General features: G+C 44.0%; 1 protein-coding gene across 1 annotated transcript in view; it reads right to left on the bottom strand.

Moving 5' to 3' along the window:
• LOC149460091 (uncharacterized) overlaps positions 1 to 22,864 on the bottom strand; it is a 370,510-nt gene that overhangs the window by 328,589 nt on the left and 19,057 nt on the right. The window contains 9 exon segments of the mRNA XM_089680163.1: positions 852 to 1,103; positions 3,819 to 4,070; positions 7,014 to 7,268; positions 7,395 to 7,649; positions 8,231 to 8,323; positions 13,768 to 14,025; positions 16,326 to 16,580; positions 16,761 to 17,015; positions 20,329 to 20,583. Coding sequence (XP_089536289.1) covers positions 852 to 1,103; positions 3,819 to 4,070; positions 7,014 to 7,268; positions 7,395 to 7,649; positions 8,231 to 8,323; positions 13,768 to 14,025; positions 16,326 to 16,580; positions 16,761 to 17,015; positions 20,329 to 20,583 — 2,130 coding nt within the window.

The raw sequence follows: 22,864 nt of genomic DNA, 5'->3' as shown, positions 1-22,864 counted from the left end.
TGGTCATCTCCTGTACTGTGTCTGCAGTCTCTGGTCATCTCCTGTACTATGTCCATAGTCTCTGGTCCTCTCCTTTCCTTTACTATGTCCGCAGTCTCTGGTCATCTGTATTATGTCCGCAGTCTCTGGTCATCTCCTGTACTATGTCCGCAGTCTCTGGTCATCTCCTGTACTATGTCTGCAGTCTCTGGTCATTTCCTGTACTATGCCTGCAGTCCATTGGTTCAGAGTATTATTTTTTTCTTGTATTTATCCTCTAAAATCTAGGTGCGTCTTATGGAGCAAAAAATATGATGCATGTTGGAATAGCATTCCCACTTCTATCTCCAAATGTGTCAATTTAGTTCATTCAGATTTGGGCAATGATTTTTGTTGTAGATATAAGTATTACAAGTTGGGTAAAAATATAAACTACAATTGTTTTGTTATGGTTATGGAGGGAAGTTAGAGATGAATCTAGTAACAAAATGTTGTCAGTTCTGACTGCCTCTCTAATTTCTTAAGGCTCTAAAATGCCAGGACAGTACACCCCCCCACTACACACACTCACACACACACGCCCATATGACCCCTTTTTGGAAAGTAGACAGTCCATGGTATTTAGCAAGAGGCATTGTGAGTTTTTAGAAGTTGTAATTTATTACCACAATTATTTGGAAAATTAATAAATTAAATAAAACTAGTTTTTTTCCCCACAATATTTTTACATATTGTCAACCTTGTCAACACGAGCAGAGACCAGGCAGGTGTGCTAATTTACAGGACTCAGGCATTCTACTCTATAGGAAGTTGAAGGACCAGTTCAATTAAAAGTTGATATGTGTGTGGCCTGCATAAAGTTTGATACTCACTTGTATAGTTAGCTATTACTGAGCTGTTGCCGTGGATATTATCAACAAAGGCAGAGACAAGGAAGGTGTAATAATTTCCAGGCGTCAGGCCATCAATAATGTCAGAAGTTATAGTTACATTCCTATTGAAAGTTGGCTCTCCCAGGATCTGAATGAAATAAAAACTAGCATTTCCGTTTGGTTTGTCCCAGCTCAGAGATATAGAAGTGGTGGTGATATTCTCTGTGTTCAGGTTCTTTACAATTTCAGGTGCTACAAAGTAGACAAAAAATTGAATGATATTAAAGAAAAACCCATATCCAAGAATGTGACTGACTAAATGATAATTACCAAAAACATTAGGAGGAATGTATGCCATTTTATCCATGTATACTAAGCACTGTGGGCACAAAACTGTCCACAGTCTCTGATCATCTCCTGTACTATGTCTGCAGTTTCCGGTCATCTCCTGTACTATGTCTGCAGTATCTGGTCATCTTTTGTAGTATGTCCGCAGTTTCTGGTCATCTCCTGTAGTATGTCCACAGTCTCTGGTCATCTCATGTACTAAGTCCACAGTCTCTAGTCGTATCCTTTACTATGTCCAAAGTCTCTGGTCATCTCCTTTACTATGTCTACAGTTTCTGGTCATCTCCTGTACTATGTCCGCAGTCTCTGGTCATCTCCTGTACTATGTCAGCACTCTCTGCTCATCTCCTGTACTATGTCCGCAGTATCTGGTCATCTTCTGTAGTATGTCCGCAGTCTCTGGTCATCACCTGTAGTATGTCTGCAATCACTGGTCATTTCCTGTACTAAGTCCACAGTCTCTGGTCGTATCCTTTACTATGTCCGAAGTCTCTGGTCATCTCCTGTACTATGTCTGCAGTCTCTGGTCATCTCCTGTACTATGTTTGCAGCCTCTGGTCATCTCCTGTAGTATGTCCGCATTATCTGGTCATCTCCTGTACTATGTCTGCAGTCTTTGGTCATCTCCTGTACTATGTTCGCAGCCTCTGGTCATCACCTGTAGTATGTCTGCAGTCTCTGGTCATCTCCTGTAGTATGTCCGCAGTCTCTGGTCATTTCCTGTACTAAGTCCGCAATCTCTGGTCGTATCCTTTACTATGTCCAAATTCTCTGGTCATCTCCTGTACTATGTTTGCAGTCTCTGGTCATCTCCTGTACTACGTCCGCAGCCTCTGGTCATCTCCTGTACTATGTCCAAAGTCTCTGGTCATCTCCTGTACTATGTCCAAAGTCTCTGGTCATCTCCTGTACTATGTCCATAGCCTCTGGTCATCTTCTGTACTATGTCTGCAGCCTCTGGTCATCTCCTGTACTATGTCCGCAGTCTCTGGTCATCTCCTGTACTATGTCCGCAGTCTCTGGTCATCTCCTGTACTATGTCCACAGCCTCCGGTCATCTGTATTATGTCCACAGTCTCTGGTCATCTCCTGTACTATGTCCGCAGTCTCTGGTCATCTCCTGTACTATGTCTGCAGTTTCTGGTCATTTCCTGTACTATGTCTGCAGTCCATTGGTTCAGAGAATTTTTTTTCTTGCTTTTATCCTCTAAAATCTAGGTGCGTCTTATGGTCAGGGGCGGCTTATGGAGCGAAAAATATTTAATGCGAAAAATATATGCCATTTTATCCATGTATACTAAGTCCGCAGTCTCTAGTCGTATCCTTTACTATGTCCAAAGTCTCTGGTCATCTCCTGTACTATATCTGCAGCCTCTGGTCGTCTCCTGTACTATGTCCAAAGTCTCTGGTCATCTCCTCTACTATGTCTGCAGTCTCTGGTCATCTCCTGTACTGTGGCCGCAGTCTCTGGTCATCTCCTGTACTGTGTCCGCAGTCTCTGATCATCTCCTGTACTATGACTGCAGTCTCTGGTCATCTTCTGTAATATGTCTGCACTCTCTGGTCATCTTCTGTACTATGTCCGCAGTCTCTGGTCATCTTCTGTAGTATGTCCGCAGTCTCTGGTCATCTCCTGTACTACAGTATGTCTGCCGTCCCTGGTCGTCTCCTGTACTATGCCTGAAGTGTCTGGTCATCTTCTGTACTATGTCCGCAGTCTATGGTCATCTCCTGTACTATATCTGCAGCCTCTGGTTGTCTCCTGTACTATGTCCAAAGTCTCTGGTCATCTCCTGTACTATGTCCGCAGTCTCTGGTCATCTCCTGTACTGTGTCCGCAGTCTCTGGTCATCTCTTTTACTATGCCCGCAGTCTCTGGTCATCTCTTTTACTATGCCCGCAGTCTCTGGTCATCTGTATTATGTCCGCAGTCTCTGGTCATCTGTAATATGTCCGCAGTCTCTGGTCATTTCTTTTACTATGCCTGCAGTCCATTGGTTCAGAGTATTATTTTTTTCTTGTATTTATCCTCTAAAATCTAGGTGCATCTTATGGAGCAAAAAATATGATGCATGTTGGAATAGCATTCCCACTTCTAGCTCCAAATGTGTCAATTTAGTTCATTCAGATTTGGGCAATGATTTTTGTTGTAGATATAAGTATTACAAGTTGTGTAAAAATATAAACTACAATTTTTTTGTTATGGTTATGGAGGAAAGTTAGAGATGAATCTAGTAACAAAATGTTTTCAGTTCTGACTGCCTCTTTAATTTCTTAAGGCTCTAAAATGCCAGGACAGTACACCCCTCCACTACACACACACACACCCATATGACCACTTTTTGGAAAGTAGACAGTCCATGGTATTTAGCAAGAGGCATTGTGAGTTTTTAGAAGTTGTAATTTATTACCACAATTATTTGGAAAATTAATAAATTAAATAAAATTTGTTTTTTTTCCCCACAATATTTTTACATGTTGTCAACCCTGTCAACACGAGCAGAGACCAGGAAGGTGTGCTAATTTACAGGTCTCATGCATTCTACTCTATAAGAAGTTGAAGGCACAGTTCAATTAGAAGTTGATATGTGTGTGGCCTGCATAAAGTTTGATACTCACTTGTATAGTTAGCTATTACTGAGCTGTTGCCGTGGATATTATCAACAAAGGCAGAGACAAGGAAGGTGTAATAATTTCCAGGCGTCAGGCCATCAATAATGTCAGAAGTTGTAGTTACATTCCTATTGAAAGTTGGCTCTCCCAGGATCTGAATGAAATAAAAACTGACATTTCCGTCTGGTTTGTCCCAGCTCAGAGATATAGAAGTGGTGGTGATATTCTCTGTGTTCAGGTTCTTCACAATTTCAGGTGCTACAAAGTAGACAGAAAATTGAATGATATTAAAGAAAAACCCATATCCAAGAATGTGACTGACTAAATTATAATTACCACAAACATTAAGAGGAATGTATGCCATTTTATCCATGTATACTAAGCACTGTGGGCACAAAACTGCATTTAGATAACATTATTTAAACTCAAGGAATTGTACATAAGGCACTGTATTTTTCACTCCATAAGACACATTTTTTTCCTCCCAAAAAATGGGGGAAAATGTCTGGGCATCTTGTGGAGCGAATATGGAGTGGCCGGCCTGGTATTCTCCCCATCGCCTCCACAGTGTTAGAATACCAGGCCAACCGCGCGGCTCTATTGTGCGGAGGAACCTGCTCTTTGGTCCAGCGGTGTCCTGCTTTCACTGGCCATCTTCTCTCCCTGGCGCCAGCATCTTCAGTGTGGGCACCCAGCTGTGACAGCTTGAGGCTCCACAGCCGGGTGCCCACTGCGCATGCGTGAGAAGAGCTGCGTTTTATGAATGGCCCCATAGTCTTCTGGGACCTGTCACGTGTTCCACAAGACTAGGGGGAGGACAACTCCATGGAAGTGGGAACGGGTACCTTTCATATTCGGGTTATCGACCCCCCCTCCACACACACATGCTCCCCAAAGGTCCGCAGTCTCTGGTCATCTCCTGTACTATGTCTGCAGTCTCTTGTCATCTCCTGTACTATGTCTGCAGTCTCTGGTCATCTCCTGTACTATGTCCGCAGTCTCTGGTCATCTCCTGTACTATGTCTGCAGTCTCTTGTCATCTCCTGTACTATGTCTGCAGTCTCTGGTCCTCTCCTGTACTGTGTCCGCAGTCTCTGGTCATCTCCTGTACTACTGTATGTCTGCAGCCTCTGGTCATCTTCTGTACAATGTCTGCAGTCTCTGGTCATCTCCTGTTCTACGTCCTCAGTCTCTGGTCAATGTCTGTACTATATCTGTAGCTTCTGGTCATCTTCTGTACTATGTCCGAAGTCTCTGGCCATCTTCTGCACTATGTCCGCAGTCTCTGGTCATCACCTATACTATGTCAGCAGTCTCTGATTACCCCCTGTACTATGTCTGCATTTTCTGGTCATCTCCTGTACTATGCCTGCAGTCTCTGGTCATCTCCTGTACTACAGTCAGGTCCATAAATATTGGGACATCAACACAATTCTAACATTTTTGGCTTTATACACCACCACAATGGATTTGAAATGAAACAAACAAGATGTGCTTTAACTGCAGACTGTCAGATTTAATTTGAGGGTATTTACATCCAAATCAGGTGAACGGTGTAGGAATTACAACAGTTTGCATATGTGCCTCCCACTTGTTAAGGGACCAAAAGTAATGGGACAATATAGAAGTAGTGGTAATATTTCTGGTGGTCAAGTTCTTAACTTGTTCAGGTACTAAAAGTACATAAAGAAGCAGATACATTTAGGTATATCTCACAAGACATTAAAATTTAATATTCAATGAGTCAGGTAATTGTAGTCGTATTAGTGCACTTGTAACAAAACGGTTTAGTACTGTATATGTTGTTTTTTAATTTAAATAACAGTTCATTTTCCAGGGCAATTTTTCAAAAGTTTTCCAAGAAGAAAGTGTTAGACCTCCAAAGGGATCAGCCACATGCTACATCTTGCAAGACATCATTAAGTTGTGTTGCATCCTATAATTATATGTTATGTACCCATATCAGTAGACTCCAAAGAAATAAATAACCACAAAAAGAGCAGACAGTGTTCATGTGCATTCTGTATTATTTATACATAATGACTTACTATTACTAGTATTTCAATTTGTTTCTTTGTTTCCCAAGTAGGGTTGATTTACTAGTAGAGTAGAGGCTCTTTGCTTAGCAAAGTGAATAGTCACCTTTCAAAATGAAGGTTTACTTAACTTAAAAAATACAGTCTGTTCAGTTTGGCTATCCAATCATATGCATAGCCAATTAGAAAACATTGACACGATTGCATGACTGAAGTGAAAACATATTTCCTTATTTCCTCAGCTAAGTGAAGATTAACTTTCCAAGTTGTGCAGAAACTTTGCCAAGTGAACTGTCTCTATTTTTTAGTTAATCTACACACCATTGTGTTTTGATGTGCACTAAAGTTACTCACACAAAGTCCATTTGTTATGGTTAATGGAAACATAGATGCTTTCTAATATGCCCAAATCCTTAGAGTAACAATAATGTGAGAAACTGACTGGTCTTTGTTTAGCCTTGACTAAACAATTTGGTCACATATCAGGATAAATGTCATACATCTTTGACACGTATTGGCTCCAAATAATTATTTCTATGCAACCAATGAACTGATTGAACTGTTAGAAGCCTAAGCTAGAGTTGTTGAAAACAGCATACTTAAACTATATCTCTCATTGTGTTTCTTCATCATACAATCATCATTCTTCAATCATCATACATTCTGTTATTCCCTGTCCAATGCAGAAACCATATATTCAAGTTATGGTTGCACTCATTTGAATTAGCACAATTTAAAAACTGTGAAAGTCTTAAGCCCCGTGTATGTTGAGAATATCGGACAAATGATCTTCTTTTTTTTTTTTTTGCATGCTAGTCTCATATCGATATCAAAGAGGTTACTGAAGTTACGAAAATTCTCGTACAACAGATTAAAAATTCAGAAGGGATGTAATGTATTTGTATTGTATTTTCGGACGAAAATACTGTACTGATGAAAAGAAAATTGTGCAATCTGGTATCATACAACAAAAATTTTCATGCTTGTCCCTTCCAGTAATTTTCACCAATACTGAATACCAACAATCAGATTATCATATGATCGCTTTAAAAGCGGCATTTTTTGTACAATTTTCTGATTGTATGTACGGGGCTTAAGTAAAGTAAGTGAATTTGTTTGCCCAATGCATTCACAGGAAGTCTCATCTAGTAAGGCAATCACTCACATGTGTATCTTGATGTATTGTTACTTTCTCCTTGTATACTGTCACCAACAAGAGCAGAGACCAGGAAGGTGTAATAGTTTCCAGGTGTCAGGCCTGTAATGGTATCGAATGTTGTAGTCACTGTTTTATTTAAAGCTGGCTCTCCCAGGATATGGATGAAATATGAACTGACATTTCCATTTGGCTTCTCCCAGTTCAGAGATATTGAAGTTGTAGACACATTCTCTGTTGTCAGGCTCTTGACCACCTCTGGATCTAAAAGGTGTATAGGAAGATAGATTAAAATGTGCTAGGCAGAGCAATTCAAGCGTTTTGGATTGATAGTAGAGTTATAAATTTGGAGTAATGGAGTAAATAATTTGTAATATAGTAATCACTCACATGTGTATTTCCATGTAATGTTAGGTTTTCCTTGTATATTGTTATCAACAACAGCAGAGACCAGAAAGGTGTAATAATTTCCAGGTGTCAGGCCTCCTATTGTATCAGATGTTGTGGTCACAGTCCTATTAGAAGCTGGATCTCCCAGTATCTGGATGAAATAGGAACTGGCATTTCCATCTGGTTTGTCCCAGCTCAGAGATATAGAAGTGGTGGTGATATTGCCTGTGTTCAGGTTCTTCACAATCTCAGGTACTACAAAATAAACAGGTATCAGTTGTTAGTCTCCAGCAGAGTTTCCACATTTGCCCTCTGTGCAACACATGACCCCATCAGTGCCCCTTTACATCAAATGCCCCCTTACATCAACTGTTCTCATCAGAGGCCCACTAGGACTCATAGATCAGTGAATGCACTCTCAGAGACCTGGGGGGAGGCACAACTATAATCTGGGGGAGGGGGGGCAGCCCATCCCAGCATTCTCCTAGATCCGGGCCTTGGTGCCAGGTTATCAGGAAGGAAACAATAGCAAGTAGACAAGGTTCAGGAACATCTCCAGTCACTATTCCTCAAGCAAGCCTTAGCCAATGGTATTTAATATTGCTCTACATATTTTAGACCAGCAGCCAGATCTGAAGACTATGGGCTCATTAATCCAGCAGTATTTATCTTTACAGATATTTAAACTCAGCACAGCTACCCTTGAGTACTGTAAAGATTATGTTGTTGCATCTTGAAATACAGTCATTAAATAATACAGAGAAATATATACATAAACTGACCCCTTAACATGTAATAATAAATAACACATAATTATGTTTGGTGTGATAACCTACTTGTACTTCCAGATGTAATGTTCACATTTCCTTGTACTCTATTATCAACCAGAGCAGAGACTAGGAAGGTGTAATAATTTCCTGGTGTTAGTTCTTGTCAAGGTCCTACCTTTTCCCAGAGGTTATGCTGCTCCATGTGCTGGCATCCATCTTGGATTTCTGCAGAGCATGGTGGGAGTCTTTTATGCCTTCAGGCCTCTGGGGTCCATCACCCAGAGGGGTGTGGTTGATCACATATAAGCCTGTTGTCCGCACGTGCCCTTTGCATTCGTGTCTTGTGTGTTAGTGTGACTATAGCTCTGTTTATACTCTCGTGGCTCTCCTGGAATGTGACTCGGCTTTTGGCTGACCATTCTCTGCGTTTTCCATTGATCTGACCTTCCGATGCTGAACCCGGCCTGTGACCTGTTATTCTTGTCTACCGTTCTGTACCGTTTGTCCCGTTGTTATCGACCCGGCCTGCCCGACTACTCTTTGTCTATCTGGTCCCTACCAGCTACACGCCATTGGCGGCGGCCATTACCGCAGCTGGGGTGTATCGGGGGCTGCGACCTGGTTCCTGGCTGTGTCAAGTCCATCCCCACCATCAGGGGCCCTGGTGAAGGGCAGCCTGGGACTTAGACTCTGCTCCCTGAGGGACTCCGGTCTGTGGGTGGTGGTTGTCATCAGTCAGTGCGTGACCCTGCCCTGACATTACACGAATGCCATGAATCCTGACGGTGCAGGTACACCCCCGCTTCCCATGTTAGTCGCCAGACTTGATCAACAGGATCTCCTGTTGGCTCAGTTTGCTCAGGCGTTGCAAACTCTGCTTGCACGCACCTTACTCTGGTTGTCACTCCGGTGGTTGCTCCCGCTGCTGCTCTGGTGGTTGCACCCACCGCCGTGGCTGCTGCGGTACCCAGAGGTATGACTGGTTCAGCCCCTCTTCCACAGCGCTTTTGGGGGTGAGCCGAGTCAGTGTCGTGGATTCCTTAACCAGGTGGGCATTTATTTTGAGTTAATACCTCACGCTTTTCCGACTGAGAGGTCAAAGGTGGGTTTCCTCATCTCGCTGCTCTCAGACAAGGCCTTGGCCTGGGCAATCCCTTATGGGAGAGGAATGACCTGGTGATTCATGAGTTTTCCGGCTTTGTCGACACCTTCCATAGGGTATTCAATGTGCCGGCTCACTCCGCCTCGGCTGCCAGATTACTCATGTCCATGCATCAGGGTTCACGGACCATAGAATTTCGTACCCTGGCGGCAGAGGTGGGCTGGAACAATGAGGCTCTGGTGGCTGCTTTTTCTCATGGTCTTTCCGATGCGTTGAAGGACGAGATTGCAGCCAAGGAACTACCTGTGGAGCTGGAAGCACTCATTTCCTTCCTAATTCTGATTGACACTAGGCTCAGGGAGAGGCCTTCACTCAAGGAACGCCTGCGGAGGCCTCCCAACCGACTGGTGCCTGCGTTTTCTGTCCCACCCATTCCTCCCTCTCCTCCCATGCCTCCTGGGGATGGCTTGTCTGGTGGTGAGCCCATGCAGCTGGGGTTTGCTCACCTTTCCAAGGGAGAGCTGGCCGCGCGGCGTCAGGAGGGTCGCTGTCTGTACTGTGGCCTTGGTGGGCACTTTCGGCAGTCCTGTCCGGTCCATCCGGGAAACGCTCGCACCTGAGATCCTGTCGGGGACAGATCTTGGGTGGAGTTTCCTCGTCCCTGGCGTTCTGCAAGGATAAACCACTGATCACCGTTGTCCTCTCTTGGGCGGAGGGCTCGGTGACGGCCCAGGCGTTGGTAGATTCTGGGGCCGGCGGGTTGTTTATGGACAGCTCGTTTGCTGCCCAGCACTCCATTCCCCTGCAGGCTCGAGTTACCCCATTGGTTCTTGAGGCGATAGATGGCAGGCCCCTGCAACCGCCGCAGGTTACCCATGAGACTCTGCCGGTTGAAGTAGCTATTGGGGAGGTTCACAGGGAGTTGGCCTGTTTTCAGGTAATTTCTTCCTTGCACTATTCAGTGGTTTTGGGGTATCCCTGGCTCCAGAGGCACAATCCGACCTTTAATTGGCGAACGACCGAGATTCTCTCGTGGTCTCCACAGTGTGGGGCCGGGTGCATCCGTGGGCCGGTTAAGGTATTGTGTGCCTCCTCAGACTCTGCGTTGCCCACTGATTATGGGGAGCACCTGGACGTGTTTGACAAGGTGCGCGCTGCTGCCTTACCTCCCCATCGTCCTTACAACTGCGCCATATCCTTGCAAACCAGTGCTACCCCTCTGCGTGGCAGGGTGTATCCCCTCTCGATTGCGGAGAATAAGGCCATGGAGGAGTACGTTGCGGATGCGCTTTCCCGGAGGCACATTCGCAAGTCTACTTCCCCAGCAGGAGCAGGCTTTTTTCGTAAAGAAGAAGGGTGGTGAATTGAGGCCTTGTATCGATTATAGGGGTCTCAATCGAATCGAATCACCATTTAGAATGCCTACCCTATTCCATTGATTACCGAGTTGTTCGACCGCCTCAAGGGAGCAACGGTCTTTACCAAACTCGATCTTAGGGTGGCGTACAACCTCATACGGATCAAGCAGGGGGACGAGTGGAAGACCGCGTTTAACACCACAACCGGCCACTATGAATACCTGGTGATGCCCTTCGGGTTGTGTAACGCGCCCGCGGTCTTTCAGGAGTTCATAAATGATGTCCTTCGTGACTTGTTTCAGCAGTGCGTGGTGGTCTACTTGGATGACATCCTGGTTTACTCTGCCTCCATGGAGTCCCATATCCAGGATGTCAAGCGGGTGCTGCAACGGTTACATGAGAACGAACTTTTTTGTAAGCTCGAGAAATGTGAATTCCACCGATCCCAAGTTGCCTTTTTGGGCTACATCATTTCCATGGACCCTCAGAAGGTTGCGGCGGTTCTCCAGTGGCCTTGTCCCAATGATCTTCAGCCCATTCAGCGCTTTTTGGGTTTTGCCAACTATTATCGGAAGTTCATCAGGAACTTCTCCATGCTGGCAATGCCTCTCTCAGACCTAACCAAGAAGGGCAGTAATCCTCACGAGTGGCCATCCAAGGCCATCGTAGCTTTCGAGGCTCTGAAATTCATCTTCGCTTCGGCTCAGATACTGTCTCATCCCAATCCTGAGTTGCCTTTCGTCCTCGAGGTTGATGCATCCGAGATGGGAGTAGGCGCTCTCCTGTCTCAGCGTCGGTCGCTCGATGGACCCCTACTTCCCTGTGGGTTCTACTCCAGGAAGCTTTCCTCTGCAGAATGCAACTACTAGATTTGAGATAGGGAGTTGTTGGCCATCATTCTGGCTCTTAAGGAATGGAGGAACCTGCTCGAGGGCTCCGCGGTTCCGGTCTTCATTCTTACCGATCACAAGAACCTGACATATCTTTCGGAGGTCAAGAGATTGACGCCCCGTCAGACCAGATGGGCCTTGTTCTTGTCGCGTTTCAACTATGTGGTTTCCTATTTGCCTGGTTCCAAGAATGTCAGAGCTGATGAATTGTTGCGGCAATACTGAGTTGTCCAGGGAGGACTCGGAGTCAACCTCGGTCATACCTCCGGATCAGATCCTGGCTGCCATTCGCACCAGTCTGACTTCCCCCCTTTGGGAGCAGATTTTGGCAGCACAAACTGACGCTCCTCCCGAGGAACCAGATGGTAGATGTTTCGTACCTGAGGCATTGCGCACCCACCTGCTGCGTACCTACCATAACTCCAAGACTGCCAGGCATCCAGTTTGCCAGTTGTCCTGGGTTGTTTCTCGTTCATTCTGGTGGCCAACTCTCCATGCCGACATCGTCTCTTAAGTAGCGGCATGTTCGGTCTGTGCCCAGAATAAATCTCCACGGCATCTCCCATTGGTCTTCTGCAACCCATTCCCAGTGGGGTGCATCCTTGGTCACACCTGGGCATGGATTTTATTGTAGACCTCCCTGTGTCTCGGGGTCATACGGTCATTCTCATGGTCATCGATCGTTTTTCCAAAATGTGCCATTGTGTTCTGCTCAAGAGATTACCAACGGCCACGGTTTTTTCCAGGGAGATATTTCACCTGCATAGGTTGCCCAGGGTAATTGTCTCGGACCGTGGGAATCAGTTCGTGTCCAGGTTCTGGCGCGCCTTCTGCTCTCTGTTGGGTATCAGGCTCTCCTTCTCTTCGGCCTACCACCCGCAGTCCAATGGGGCTGCGGAGCGTTCCAACCAGGCCCTGGAACAATTCCTTCGCTGCTATGTCTCGGACCATCAAGATGATTGGGCCGATCTCCTGCCATGGACGGAGTTTGCCAGGAACTCGGCTATCAACTCCTCCTCCGGGATGTCTCCCTTCATGGCCAACTATGGGTTCCAACCTGCAGTATTACCTGAGAGGTTCTCACCACAGGACATTCCGGCTGTGGAGAACCATCTTGCTGCCCTGCGTTCTTCATGGGGCAGATCCAGAGGTCCTTGAGGGACTCGGCACAGCGCCAGAAGTTTCAGGCTGATCGCAGATGGCTGCCCGCTCCTTCATGCCAGGTCGGAGATTGGGTGTGGTTGTCTACTCGCAACCTCAATCTTCGGGTGTCCGCACCCAAACTGGCCCCCCGTTTTGTTGGCCCTTTTCGCATCCTCCGCAAGGTAAATCCGGTTGCCTATGCCCTTGCCCTTCCTCCTGGGATGCAGATCTCCAATGTCTTCCATGTATCCCTGTTGAAGCCTCTGGTCGGCAATCGCTTCACTACCTCTCTGCCTCGGCCCCATCCCATCCGGGTTGACGGTCATGAGGAGTATGAGGTGAGCCGGATCCTGGACTCTCGACTGGTGTGCGGCCGTATGCAGTTCCTGGTTCATTGGCGCGGTTATGGTCCTGAGGAGCATTCCTGGGTTCCTTCTGTTCATGCTCCTGCCCTCCTCCATGCTTTTCATGCCTGCTTTCCTCAGAAGCCTTTTGTTGAGCCGCGGAGGGGGAGGGGTCCTTGAGGAGGAGGTACTGTCAAGGTCCTACCTTTTCCCAGAGGTTATGCTGCTCCATGTGCTGGCATCCATTTTGGATTTCTGCAGAGCATGGTGGGAGTCTTTTATGCCTTCAGGCCTCTGCGGTCCATCCCCCAGAGGGGTGTGGCTGATCACATATAAGCCTGTTGTCCGCATGTGCCCTTTGCATTCGTGGCTTGTGTGCTAGTGTGACTATAGCTCTGTTTATACTCTCGTGGCTCTCCTGGAATGTGGCTCGGCTTTTGACTGACCATTCTCTGCGTTTTCCATTGATCTGACCTTCCGTTGCTGAACCCGGCCTGTGACCTGTTATTCTTGTCTACCGTTCTGTACCATTTGTCCCGTTGTTATCGACCCGGCCTGCCCGACTACTCTTTGTCTATCTGGTCCCTACCAGCTACACTCCATTGGCGGCGGCCATTACCGCAGCTGATACATTAAATAAACCCTAAAATGACCTTACAGTACCTACAGGAAATATAAAAACATAAAAAGCCACTTATTCAATAATTAGCATCTAATTATTGAACCGAGGTCACGTTATAATGTTCTGTTTATTGCCTTAACTCACCTGTATATTCAGATACATTATCACTTTTTCCTTGTACATTATTTTCACCAATCTGAGCGGAGACCAGGAAGGTGTAAAAATTTCCAGGAGTTAGGCCTTCTATTGTGTCAGAGGTTGAAGTCACAGTCTTATTGAAAGCTGGAATTCCAAGGATCTGGATGAAATAGGAACTGGCATTTCCATCTGGTTTCTCCCAGCTCAGAGATAAAGAAGTAGTGGTGATATTTTCTGTGGTCAAGTTCTTAACTTGTTCAGGTACTAAGAGCACAGAAAGAAGCAGATACGTATTAATGCACTTGTAACAAAACAGTTGAGTATAACATATTTTATTTTAACAAACAGTTCATTTTCCAGGGCAAGTTTTCAAAAGTCTTTCAAAAAGAAAGTGTTAGGCCTCCAAAGGGATCAGCCACATACTATATCTTGCAAGACAACATTAACCCCTTGACGCCGATGGCACACAAATATGCGGCCTCACGGAACTGGGCTTTTTCTGTGGGGCCGCATATTTGCGTACCTGTCTTTGTGCTGGGAGCACGCCACTCGGTGTGCTCCCAGCACAGAGACCGCAATGTCACTGACACCCCCGAGTCCCGTTCTAACGATCGGGACTGGGACTCCCGATTCCGGGTCACGTGATCGCTGTGATAGCCTCTGCCCAGCCCCCTTGTTTTTTCTCTCTCTATGAATGGAGAAGAGAGATACATTGTATCTCTCTAACACCTGGCATAGAGAGAAAAAAAAAATTGGTAAAAAAAAAAAAGAAGATAAATAAATAAATATTAAAAATAAATTAAAAAATAAAGAAAAATACCTAGATCAAGGTTTGATCTAGCTCAGTGTCAGGGTTAGTGTTTGGGTCAAGGTCAGGGTCAAAGGTGAAGGTCAAAGGTCAGGGTCAAAGGTCAGGATTTAAAAAAAAAATTGTATCAGTGTCAGTTAATGTTAATGTCAGTGTGTTTTAGGTTAAAAAAAAAAAAGACAAAAACAAAAATGCGCACTATTGTTTCTGGGCTGTACTATGGGTACAAACAACAAATAACATACACATATATGGTATCGCTGCGATCGTCAAGAGCTGGATAATTTATTTTGGGTTGTTCTTTGGTAGTAGGTTATGGCTGTAACAAGAAACACACAGCTAAATTTTAAAAAAAACGATTTTTTTTTTTACTATTTTGGGCCAGTTTTCCTTTGATAATAAAAAAAAAATTAGGAGATATCCATTACCATTTACCACCAAATGAAAGCCCAATTTGTCCTGAAAAAATCAAGGTATAATCCACCTGGATGTACAAAGTAGCTGTGATGATATGTACGGTTTTACTATCACATATCAATTTTGCAGAATTGTGCTTAGGCATTTAGATTTGTTTTACCCTTAGGCGTGAAGGGGTTAAGTTGTCTTGCATCTTATATCTATATGTTAGGTACCCATATCAGTAGACTCCAAAGAAATAAATAACCACAAAAAGAGCAGACAGTGTTCATGTGAAAACATAGACATGATTGAATGATTGAAGTGAACAAAGATTTCCTTATTTCCTAAGCTAAGAGAAAATGTACTTTCCAAGTTGTGCAGAAGTGCAGTGACGTGAACTGTGAACAAGTGAGCTGTCTCTATTCTTTCGTTAATGTACACACCATTGTGTTTTGATGTGCACTAAAGTTACTCACACAAAGTCTATTTGTTATGGTTAAAGGAAACATAGATGCTTTCTAATATGCCCAAAGCAGGGCAATGAGCACAGGGGCCCACTAGAGGATGTCGGGCCCTCAGGCCACCCTCATGAATTCTGTTTCTGATTAGAAGAGAAAAACAAATTCTATTGAGGCAATGCACAAGGCTTGTGTGTCCCTTTTTTTTCTTATTTTATAGTCTGTTTCTCATTGTTTGGTCAGAGACATTCACACCAGTGGCTTACTGGAGGTGATTTTGTAGGGCTTTGGCAGTGTCCAGCTATCCTAGAATAACTGCCTGTCTTCTGGAATCTCCTCCATGCTCTTGAGACTGTGCTGGGAGAAACAGCAAACCCTTTGGCAATGGCACGTATTAATGTGCCATCCTGGAGGAGTTGGACTGCCCGTGCAACCTCTGTAGGGTCCAGGTATCGCCCTAGGCAAATGCAAAAGTAGTACACAACAGTCAGAAAAGATGAGTAGGGAAAAAAATGTCAGTGACCTCCACCTGTAAAACCATTCTTGTTTTGGCGATCGTGTCATTGTTGCCCATCTAGTGCACCTGTTGTTAATTTCATTAACACCAAAGCAGCTGAAACTGATTAACAACCCCCTCTGCTGCTTAACTGACCAAATCGATATCCCTGGAGTTCAATTGACTTGATACTATACTCTCATTAAAAAGTGTTCCTACATTGTGTTTCTTAAACATCATACATTCTGTTCTTCCATACCTAATCAAGAAACCATTTATAGAAGATATGGGTGAACTCATTTGAATTAGAACAATTTAAAATGGTCAAAGTCTTAGCAAAGTAAGTGAATTTGTTTGCAAAATGCATTCATAGAAAATCCCATCTAGTAAGGTAATCACTCACATGTGTATCTTGATGTATTGTTACTTTCTCCTTGTATACTGTCACCAACAAGAGCAGAGACCAGGAAGGTGTAATAGTTTCCAGGTGTCAGGCCTGTAATGGTATCGAATGTTGTAGTCACTGTTTTATTTAAAGCTGGCTCTCCCAGGATATGGATGAAATATGAACTGACATTTCCATTTGGCTTTTCCCAGTTCAGAGATATTGAAGTTGTAGAGACATTCCCTGTTGTCAGTCTCTTGACCATCTCTGGATCTAGAAGGTGTATAGGAAGATAGATTAAAATGTGCTAGGCAGAGCAATTTAGAGTGTTTTAAACTTCCAACTGAAATTGCAGTAATTGCAAATTAACTTGAAAAGAATGTCAAAGATCTATTACATGAAACTGAATGTATCTGTACAATGTACAAAATTTATAATATGGTAATCACTCACAGGTGTATTCCCATGTAATGTTAGGTTTTCCTTGTATATTGTTATCAACAACAGCAGAGACCAGAAAGGTGTAATAATTTCCAGGTGTTAGGCCTCCTATTGTATCAGATGTTGTGGTCACAGTCCTATTAGAAGCTGGATCTCCCAGTATCTGGATGAAATAGGAACTGGCATTTCCATCTGGTTTGTCCCAGCTCAGAGATATAGAAGTAGTGTTGATATTGCCTGTGCTCAGGTTCTTCACAACCTCAGGTACTACAAAATATACAGGTATCAGTTGTTAATATCTAGCAGAGTTTTCACATTTGCCTTCTGTGCCCTCTTATAAGAAATACCCCCATCAGCGCCCCCTTCCATCAAATGCTCTCTCACATCAACTGTGTCCTTCAGAGTGTCCTCTTACATCAGTTATCCCCATCAGAGTCCCACCTTACATCAATTATCCCCATAAGACCTGCTCATGGATCACACAAAGTCAATTTGTTATGGTTAATGGAAACTCAGATGCTTTTGTATCACTACCCTCATGACGCCATCGTGTTGTAGGTATCTCTAAGCTTCCCACCACACAGCCAGGCAACAGGTATTTCTCACACAGATCTGCATCCAAAGACAGTGACCAGTCCATGAACTTTGTTTTGTTGTTTTATTAGGGGATTTCAACTTGGATAGGGTAATATGGATTATGGGATGCCCAATTTGGCTTGAAACAATGGAAGGGGGACACTTCCCTTCTATGTACAAATCAGATCTTGAACTGTTCTTTACTTGAAAGCGGTCAGTCAATGTGGATCAGGAGAAGCTGCCCTTTACGGACGAGGAACTATCAGCCCCTCATAAAATCACTTAATTTCTCTTAGCTACATGCAGGGATGTCTACTCTAACAGCTCCACAGCCTGCAGACACTACCAGCCCTCCTGGCTTCTCAGAAGATTTCCCGGATGAAGGATAAAGGATTTTGCTCAATGCTGTCTTTGGAAAGCTTGCTACTTTGGCAGTCTTTCCCCCTTGTAGATCCCAGAGTGTGCTGCTGTACTCACGCTGTCCTTCTTGCTCCCTGCTGCTCCAGGCCTGATCCCATGAGCGCCTTTCCACAGAATGTATCCTTCTGAGCCAGCCCCAGCCCAGCTTAGAGGCCACCCTCCCCTAGACCTAGGGGACCCCTCCTAGACTCTGGTGGAAGATGGAGTGCTGAGGAGACTGTCAGACTTCCTTGTCAGCCTGACTCTCCCATATTTATAGGCCAGTTCACCACTCTACCAGGGCCTCCAAACCTGGGATTGGCTGGATCCCACATGATAATGAAAATTAGGGCTCCACCCCTCCTTCTTACAGACCTCTGGAAGGTTCTATTGTCCTCCAGAGTCAGGAGGAGGCGATAGAGCTACAACCTGTAGTCATCCAGCTGACCTGTAATAACCCAGTCTCAATCACATGACCCATACAACTACCATGAGCCACACAATGATTTTATCTATTATTCATTACACTATTTTAGCAGCATACTAAAGGTTGCTACACTTTCTATTATGCCCAAAGCCTTATGTTAAAAATAAATGGAGAAATTGACTGGTCTTCGTTTAGCTTTGAAGAAACAATTTGGTAACATATCAGGATAAAAGACGTATATGTTTGTCACATATTGGCCCCAAGTAATTACAGTCATGGCCGAAATTGTTGGCACCCTTGATATTTCTCCAGGAAATCATGTATTTCTCACGAAACGTATTGCATTAACACATGTTTTGCTATACACATGTTTATTCCCTTTGTGTGTATTGGGACAAAACAAAAAAAGGGAGGAAAGAAAGCAAATTCGACATAATGTCACACAAACCTCCAAAAATGGGCTGGACAAAAGTATTGGCACCCTTTCACAACTGCGGATAAATAAGAATGTTACAAGCATGTGATGCTCCTGTAAACTCACCTGGGGCAAGTAACAGGTGTGGGCAATATAGAAATCACACCTGAAAGCAGATAAAAAGGAGAGACGTTCACTTAACCTTTGCATTGTGTGTCTGTCTGTGCCACACTAAGCATGGACAACAGAAAGAGGAGACGAGAACTGTCTGAGGACCTGAGAACCAAAATTGTGGCAAAATATCAACAATCTCAAGGTTACAAGTCCATCTCCAGAGAACTAGATTTGCCTTTGTCCACAGTGCGCAACATTATCAAGAAGTTTGCAACCCATGGCACTGTAGCTAATCTCCCTGGTCGTGGACGGATGAGGAAAATTGATGAAAGATTGCAACGCAGAATAGTCCGGATGGTGGATAAGCAGCCCCAAACATGTTCCAAAGACATTCAAGCTGTCCTGCAGGCTCAGGGAGCATCAGTGTCAGCGCGAACTATCCGTCGACATTTAAATGAAATGAAACGCTATGGCAGGAGACCCAGGAGGACCCCACTGCTGACACAGAGACATAAAAAAGCAAGACTACAGTTTGCCAAAATGTACTTGAGTAAGCCAAAAGCCTTCTGGGAAAACGTCTTGTGGACAGATGAGACCAAGATAGAGCTTTTCGGTAAAGCACATCATTCTACTGTTTACCGAAAACGGAATGAGGCCTACAAAGAACAAAACACAGTACCTACGGTAAAATATGGTGGAGGTTCAATGATGTTTTGGGGTTGTTTTGCTGCCTCTGGCACTGGGTGCCTTGACTGTGTGCAAGGCATCATGAAATCTGAGGATTACCAAAGGATTTTGGGTCGCACTGTAGGGCCCAGTGTCAGAAAGCTGGGTTTGCGTCCAAGATCCTGGGTCTTCCAGCAGGACAATGACCCCAAACATACGTCAAAAAGCACTCAGAAATGGATGGCAAAGAAGCGCTGGAGAGTTCTGAAGTGGCCAGCAATGAGCCCAGATCTAAATCCCATTGAACACCTGTGGAGAGATCTTAAAATTGCTGTTGGGAAAAGGTGTCCTTCCAATAAGAGAGACCTGGAGCTGTTTGCAAAGGAAGAGTGGTCCAAAATTCCGGGTGAGAGGTGTCAGAAGCTTATTGATGGTTATAGGAAGCGACTGATTTCAGTTATGTTTTCCAAAGGGTGTGCAACCAAATATTAAGTTAAGGGTGCCAATACTTTTGTCCAGCCCATTTTTGGGGTTTTGTGTGACATTATGTCATATTTGCTTTTCTGCCTCTGTTTTATATTTGTTCCAATACATACAAAGGGAATAAACATGTGTATAGCAAAACATGTGTTAATGCAATACCTTTTTTGTGTGAAATACTTGATTTTCAGGAAAAATATCAAGGGTGCCAACAATTTCGGCCATGACTGTATTTCTATGCAACCGTTGAACTGATTAAGATGTTATAAGCTTATTCTACAGCTTATTGTAGCTAAACTTCCCTTGCACATCAATATACAATAACTCTAAAATAGACCAGATGGTGAAAGCAGCATAATTAACCTAAACAGAGTAATGCAGAGCATTTTGGACAGATAGTAGAATTTTAAACTTCCAACTGAATTTGCAGTAAATGCAAATCGACTTGAACTGACTGTATCTGTACAATGGAGTAAATAATTTGTAATGAGGTAATCACTCACATGTGTATTCCCATGTAATGTTAGGTTCTCCTTGTACATTGTCATTAACAACAGCAGAGACCAGAAAGGTGTAATAATTTCCAGGTGTCAGGCCTCCTATTATATCAGATGTTGTGGTCACAGTCCTATTAAAAGCTGGAACTTCCAGTATCTGGATGAAATAGGAACTGGCATTTCCATCTGGTTTGTCCCAGCTCAGAGACATAGAAGTGGTGTTGATATTGCCTGTGTTCAGGTTTTTCACAACCTCAGGTACTACAAAATATACAGGTATTAGTTGGTAGTCTCCAGCAGTTTTCATATTTGCCTGTCATCTCAGAATTTGTTTGATATTGCTCTCAAGCGGGTGATCAACTTTTATTGTAGCTGTTGTAATACCACCTATACTGTATGCTCATGGACAAATGTCTACCTGAGCAGATTGTGTCAATATATTAATTATTAATAAAAGTGAGGGTTTCATGGAGCTATAAATGCATACAATAGTGTGACACTGCACAGTTTGGTTGATTTACTAGAAGATTTGAGAATCTTCATGTGACAAATTGTGTGATTATTCATTTTTTTATTTTAGTATTCATCTGCACACAGTTGGATAATTAATTAATACTCACACAATTTATCATGTGAAGATTCTCACCTCCTTTATTAGGTCAGACCCAAAAACGTCATTGAGGCTCACAGAGAACATAGACTTCTTTACGCTGCAAACCCTTACTGTTCTACATAACATTCACCTATTATTTATTACAGGTACTTATATAGTGCTGTCAATTTACGCAGCACTTTACATATATATACTGTATTGTATGAATGCATTAATCCCTTTAGGTCTGATCCATGTAGACAACACCAGTGCTAGACAAATCTTCATTACTGGAATGAGGAAGGCAGAAATGTTTTCATGATATGTTTTAGTAGTAGAAAGTCAAGATGTGCTTTTCCAAACTCAGCTAATGTAATGTAATTTGGTTACACAGGAGTACTATTTAAGTCAATATTAAGTTCACAGTGCTGCCAGAAATGTTTGCATACACCATAGTAAGGAACCAAAGTATTCCCATTCCTAAAGCTGAACTCCAGACACATAATACACCATAGTAAGGGGCCATACCACACCCATTCCTAAAGCTGAACTCTATGCCTAATGCACTGGAGTAAAGTACCATACCACACCCATTCCTAAAGCTAAACGCTAGGCACATAATGCACCAGGGTAAGGGACCATACTACTAAAGCTGAACTGCAGGCTCATAATGCACCAGAATAAGGGGCTATACCACACCCATTCCTGAAGGTGAACTCCACGCACATAATGCATCAGAGTAAGGGACCATACCACACCCATTCCTAAAGCTAAACTCCAGACACATAACACACCAGAGTAAGGGACCATACCACACCCATTCCTGAAGGTGAACTCCAGGCACATAATGCATCAGAGTAAGGGACCATACCACACCCATTCCTAAAGCTAAACTCCAGACACATAATACACCAGAGTAAGGGACCATACCACACCCATTCCTAAAGCTGAACACTAGGCACATAATGCACCAGAGTAAGGGACCATACTACTAAAGCTGAACTCCAGGCTCATAATGCACCAGAGTAAGGGACCATACCACACCCATTCCTAAAGCTGAACTCCAGACACATAATACACCAGAGTAAGGGACCATACCACACCCATTCCTAAAGCTAAACTCCAGACACATAATACACCAGAGTAAGGGACCATACCACACCCATTCCTAAAGCTGAACTCTAGGCACCTAATGCACCAGAGTAATGGACCATACCACACCCATTCCTAAAGCTGAACACTAGGCACATAATGCACCAGAGTAAGGGACCATACTACTAAAGCTGAACTCCAGGCTCATAATGCACCAGAGTAAGGGACCATACCACACCCATTCCTAAAGGGAAACTCCAGGCACATAAAGCACCAGAGTAAGGGACCATACTACACCCATTCCTAAAGCTGAACTCTAGGCACCTAATGCACCAGAGTAATGGACCATACCACACCCATTCCTAAAGCTGAACACTAGGCACATAATGCACCAGAGTAAGGGACCATACTACTAAAGCTGAACTCCAGGCTCATAATGCACCAGAGTAAGGGACCATACCACACCCATTCCTAAAGGGAAGCTCTAGGCACATAAAGCACCAGAGTAAGGGACCATACTACACCCATTCCTAAAGCTGAACTCCAGACACATAATACACCAGAGTAAGGGACCATACCACACCCATTCCTAAAGCTGAACACTAGGCACATAATGCACCAGAGTAAGGGACCATACTACTAAAGCTGAACTCCAGGCTCATAATGCACCAGAGTAAGGGACCATACCACACCCATTCCTAAAGCTGAACTCCAGGCACATAATGCACCAGAGTAAGGGACCATACCACACCCATTCCTAAAGCTAAACTCCAGACACATAATACACCAGAGTAAGGGACCATACCACACCCATTCCTAAAGCTGAACACTAGGCACATAATGCACCAGAGTAAGGGA

The sequence above is a fragment of the Staurois parvus genome, unplaced genomic scaffold (genome assembly GCF_062004578.1).
Source record: "Staurois parvus isolate SC_StPar_1 unplaced genomic scaffold, SC_StPar_1.0 ptg000235l, whole genome shotgun sequence".
Lineage (NCBI taxonomy): Eukaryota > Metazoa > Chordata > Amphibia > Anura > Ranidae > Staurois > Staurois parvus.
Note: the sequence above shows the minus strand (reverse complement) of the source record. Positions and strands in the feature narration are given on the sequence as shown.